This window comes from Myotis lucifugus, unplaced genomic scaffold, assembly GCF_000147115.1.
Source record: "Myotis lucifugus unplaced genomic scaffold, Myoluc2.0 scaffold_442, whole genome shotgun sequence".
NCBI lineage: Eukaryota > Metazoa > Chordata > Mammalia > Chiroptera > Vespertilionidae > Myotis > Myotis lucifugus.
The window spans coordinates 185,070-190,522 of record NW_005871490.1 but is presented as its reverse complement, the minus strand read 5'-3'; the positions used below and the strand labels follow the sequence as shown (position 1 = coordinate 190,522).

Sequence of the window (5,453 nt, the reverse complement as noted above, 5' to 3'; positions counted from 1 at the left end):
CGGAGGCGGAGTGGCCCGCCAGCCTGAACAGCCACCCGGCCCCTCACGGGACACGCTTGCCGGCGCCTCCGCACAGGACGTGCTCTTGGCGGCAAGTTACAGCGTCTGCTCCACTCAGTACGAGAGCTGCACGGTGAAAACCTCAACGTCCCCAAAGTGTGAAAACTCAGAAATTCCCCGAGCGCATTAGCCGCCTCATGCTGGACGGGAACCCCTGAACGTGTGCCCAGATCCTGGCTGTTGGCCTCCGTCTAATCCAGTGGTTCTCAACCTTCTGGCCCTTTAAATACAGTTCCTCATGTGGTGACCCAACCATAAAATTATTTCGTTGCTACTTCATAACTGTAATGTTGCTACTGTTATGAATCGTCATGTAAATATCTGATATGCAGGATGGTCTTAGGCGACCCCTGTGAAAGGGTCGTTCAACCGCCAGAGGGGTTGTGACCCACAGGTTGAGAAACGCTGGTCTAATTGCTTCATGTCCACCGACTCCTGCGTCGGGAAAGGTGGATTTGTCTCCTCGCCGTGACCGAGCGATGGATCGGCGTCCGCCCCAACGTCCTCCCCGCCCCGTCACACTTCCATGCCGGTCAGCTAACTGCTTTTCCAAAACTGCTGCCAGGTTGTTAGCATCAGGGACACTTCGGTGACAGCTCAAATAGTTTTGTCACCCACATACTCCTGTCTCTTTAAATCAATTCGAGGCAGTGGAATGAATACGCAACCAGGAAAGAGGTCTCCCTGTGGGGAAACAGTCCTGGCTTCATCTCCGGGACCTCGAGTGCACGCTCACTGCTCACCGAAAGGCCCGCTTCTGTGCCGTTTTAGGAAAAGGGTCTTTAAGTGCAGCTTGAGCCCGTCAGCTTCAAGATGCAGGAGATGGCGACTTGAAGGCAGCAACCGAGACACGTGACCTTCAAAACGGGGGGGGGGGGCTTCCTGCAAAGGGGGAGGTGCAGTATGATCTCTGGAAATAAAGGGCTTAGACAATGTGGGCTGGAGAAGGAGCAGACGTGGGAGGTCCTCTTACCCCGTCCTCCCCTCAGTGCTCGGCCGGCTGACAGAGCCCGACAGTGGCAGAGCTGACCCGCGGGAACTCAGTGGGCAGCCTGGACCGAACCCCAGTCCTCCCCCCTCCCCCTCCTGCCCCCCCCCCCCGCCTCACTCAGGGCCTCTCACCAGGCCCTCCCACCCCCTGGCCTCGCTCAGAGCCTCTCACCAGGCCCTCCCACCCCCTGGCCTCGCTCAGAGCCTCTCACCAGGCCCCCGCCCCTCGGTGCTCGCAGACAGCTTGTGCTGCCAGTTGGAGTAGGAACCGTGAGGGCGTTGGGTGCAGAGCCTAGAGGTCACCAGCCCTGGGATCCTGCACCCGATGCTGCTCCAGGGCTGGGAGCCGAGCCCAACTGTGACCACAGATCGACCTTCTTCACCGAACCCGCCAGAGAAAGGAGCCAGCGTTCCCACGGCAGCGCCAGTGCGGCGTGAGCAGGCCTCACCGTGAGCTTTATCTGAGTCACGCCCACAGGGCCGGGGGACCAGGCCCAGGACGGTGTACATGGAAACCAAAGCAAACGCGGTTCCATTCCTCACCCGAGGACATTTTTTTCATTGACGTTTAGAGAGAGTGGAAGGGAGGGAAGGAGAGTGGGAAGAGACACAGAGAGAGAAACATTGATGTGAGAGAGACGCATCGATTGGTCGCCTCCCACATGCACTCCGACCCGGCCAGGGAGCGAACCTGAAACCCACGTACATGCCCTTGACCAGGAATCGACCCTGAGACCCTTCGGTTCGTGGGCTGACACTCTAACCACTGAGAATTCTCTATCGGGAAAGAAACCGACGTTTTACACGTGCAGAAACCCTGCTGTGCTATCCACATGCCACTCACGCACGCAGACCAGCGGTGAGATATGTTCAGGCTACAAGGCGTCGCCTCCATCCCAGGAGCACGCGGCCACGAACGCGCTTGCTTACCAGCTGCTGGCCTTTGGGGCCCCAGCCTGCGTACTGCAGCTTCGCGTCGCTCACCTCCGGCGGGTCTAGGCTCTGAGGGTCCCTGGAAAACACGACAAAGAGAGCAAAATGGTGGGAAGGAACGGAGAGTTAAGGGCTGTACTTTGTTCTGCCCCTCTCCCCTCTCCCCTCTGCCCGCTCCCCCCCCCCCCCCGGGTCACACTCTCCAGGAGCCGGCTCATCGGGACCAGGGTCCCTCAGGCGTGTGAGGTGGACTCAGGTCCTCATGCTGAGCCCAAATAGCAAATATTCCCCGGGAGAGAACCTGCGGAGGAGTCTATGAACCGATTTTTAAAAATATTCAGAACCGTCAAAATTAAAAACTGAAATGCATGGCTGTGCAGCAATAAATCCCCTTGTTCACAGCTTCACCTCTGGATCTCCTGACAGAAGTTACTTTTTTCCTAAGCCTAACGCCAGGCCGTTCGGCCTTTCGGAACCAAGCGGCTTCAGGGCGAGATTCCATGTTTCGGTTTGTGTTGAACCAAAAGGGAGGGAGAGAGAGAAGGGGAGGTTGAGAGAGATTGAGAAAGACAGAGCGAGACTGAGACGGAGAGATTGAAAGAGTGAGAGACAAAGATTGAGAGAAAGACAGAGAGAGACTGAGAAAGATGGAAAGAAGAGAAACATTTTTTCCTTTCAAACATCACCTACATTTTTTCACTCTTAATTTATTATATGCAAAACACCACACCAACAAAACACTGCCTATGTACTTAAAGGCCATACGAATAAAAATCACCACGAAGACTACAAACACCTGTGCGTTAATAAGCGTAAATATTTCAGGGTAAGTGCAGCGGCGCCATCTGCAATGGGCAGAAGAGACGGCAAGTCTCTCCTTGGTGACGCTGCTCCCGGGAGGCTCTCTGGGCTCTGCAGAGCAGGCGGCCCGCCAGGAGCACCCTGCCTGGTGGCCGCGGTATTTCTTAAGCAGAAGACAGAGCTATGAATGTGCTCATTCACCTCCAGAGAGACGGTGGCTGGATGGTCTTTGGGAAGGGAAGACGCTGAATTTAAAGGACTTGTCTGAACCAAAGACACAGGCGTGACGGGAAGGGAGGGGAAGTGGGTAAGGGCATGTTGAGTGAGGGCTTGGGTCAGTAGAAAATTCTAAAAGTAAGTGCTTAACAGTCTACCAGGACATGGAATACATTTCAGAGTCAAAAGCACTGGTAGAAGGGACAGTCTGCCCTGCCCTGCAGGTTCAGGCCGGGCCCCTGGGTCTGCAGGAAGCAGTGAGGGGGACAGTGACAGATCCGGCTGGGTGCCCAGCTGTTAGCAGAGCGATTGGGGGTCTGAACATGGCAGGTTCCCAGTGAATGTTTGCAAACCTACCATTTGTGTGATTTTAGGGTTTCGAAACATATATATATATATATATATGTATGTAATATGCAGATGAGGCCAGGACTCCTTAATGGTCATGACCATCTCAGGAGGAGGGGCCAGGCACAGCCCAGAGCCTGAGAGAACAACACGCAGGTTCAGCCCAGAGCCTGAGATATCAACACAGAGGGTGCCTGCTCTGAGCCTCTGACTCAAGTGGGGGCAGGCCCCCAGCCAACACACACACACACACACACACACACACACACACACACAAGCGGGCGCCTGCTCTGAGCCTCCGCTGCCAGACTGCTGACAGACCGCTGGAGCGGGCCTAAGCAGTCAGTAGGACATCCCCTGAGGGGTCCCGGACTGTGAGAGGGGGCAGGCTGGGCTGAGGGACCCCCACCCCCCCGTGCATGAATTTCGTGCACCGGGCCTCTAGTTTTTTCATAAACAAGGGTGACTTCCTCACTGACTTTGTATGGGGAAAGGTTTTCTAAGGATAACTCAAGATTCAGAAACAATAACATAAAAGAGTGACACATTTGAGGACATACCATAAACAGTTTTGAAAAATTGTTGACAAAATGTCACAAAAGACAACTGAGAAAGTGGGAGAAAATATTGATAACACACTCCAGACACATGGCTGAGCTCTATCAGACAAAGAACTCTAAAATTAAGGTTGCAAAAGACACAAGATGGTAGCAATGTGAGAAAAAGACATGAGCAGACAAGTGTCTAAAAAGATATTAACATGGCCCTTGAACATATGAAAAGTACTGAACAAGCAATATTAGAGAAACGAAAGTGAAACTATACTGAGTTATCTCACCGATGAAACTTGCCGAGAACAACAAGGAATCGAGGAAAGTGTGGCGTGTTGTGTTGGCGAGGCTGCGGGCCAGGCATGCACACCTGTGCTGGCGGGTGCACACCTTCCAGGATAAATTGGAAAACCTGGTAAAATCCACCCTGAACTTTAGACCTAGTTCACTTCCTGGCAGATCCACCTCTAACGATACAAAAATACACACGCGGAAGCTGTGTGCACTGCAGCTTGGCAGTTGCAAAATCCGAGCAACGCGTGGTTGAGTAAGTGGCACCCCAGTGGCATATGACAGCCGTCACGAAGAGGGAAGGTCTCCGTCAACCCACAGGAGAGGCTTCCACAACTGAGCTACGCGGAGCCAGCAGGGACCCCATCGGGTGAGATCCAGCATCTAGAAGGGACGTGGGGAAATAGGTGTGGGCCTCCTCATGTGTGGGGAACAGAATGCAGGAGCCGGAAGACAGACACCAGCGACTGGCTGCATGTAGGGGTGAGTGGAAAAGGAGGCTGGGAGCGAGGTCAGAGGGCTGAGGAAGACTCCGTTTCTCTGGGTGTATTTGTTGGTACAACTCCTGGCCTTACGCTATATAGGGTTTCGCATACCTTACATCCCCCTGCACCCCAAATAAGACAAGTGATGAAAAACAACTGGATGTGGGGAAACTGACCACAGGACAGACCGCGTTTCAAAGGAAGCTCCGTCCTGCACAGAGAGGCGGGAGAAGGGAACCACTGGCAGGGGCTTCTGGAGGCCGCTGGACAGGAGCTGCGCCATGCAGACAGGAGCTGGGGTCTGGGAGTGCGTCTCCCCAGGGTGCGGGAGCAACTCTGAAGGTACCCCAGGTGTGCACTAGAACGGGCTAATGTGCAAATGCGGAAATATGCTGCAGAGATGAGGGCAGGCTGCCCCTGCTGGCGGATAGTGATGAGGAAGGGAAGAGCGAGAGTGAACCCAAGGGAGTCTTATCTGCTGACCTACCGCCCAGCTTTCATAGTGTTTCCTTGGGGGGCACGTGCTTCCCTCAGAGAGGAAGCCCTGGGTGGGGGGCGGGGGGGGGGGCGGCACTGCTCTCAGCCCAAGACCTGGTTCATTGTCATTCAATGGACTGAAATCCTCAGGTGTGTGTTCATGCATTTATGAGAGAGAGAGAGAGAGAGAGAGAGAGAGAGAGAGAGAGAGAATGCATTCATTTATTTTGGTGTTAGTTCATGCTCTCGCCCCATGTTTCTGTCTTTCTCTTTATTTACTCATTTGTTTTAAAGAATCCAT

At 54.1% G+C, this 5,453-nt stretch overlaps 1 protein-coding gene across 1 annotated transcript in view; it reads right to left on the bottom strand.

Annotated features, from left to right (window-relative positions):
• Positions 1-792: 792 nt before the first annotated feature.
• LOC102419660 (dipeptidyl aminopeptidase-like protein 6) overlaps positions 793-5,453 on the bottom strand; it is a 115,343-nt gene continuing 110,682 nt past the window's right edge. Inside the window, exons 7-8 of the mRNA XM_014468281.2 lie at positions 1,981-2,062; positions 793-942 (exon numbers count right to left, since the gene is read on the bottom strand). Coding sequence (XP_014323767.2) covers positions 793-942; positions 1,981-2,062 — 232 coding nt within the window. The remainder of the gene's footprint in view (positions 943-1,980; positions 2,063-5,453) is intronic.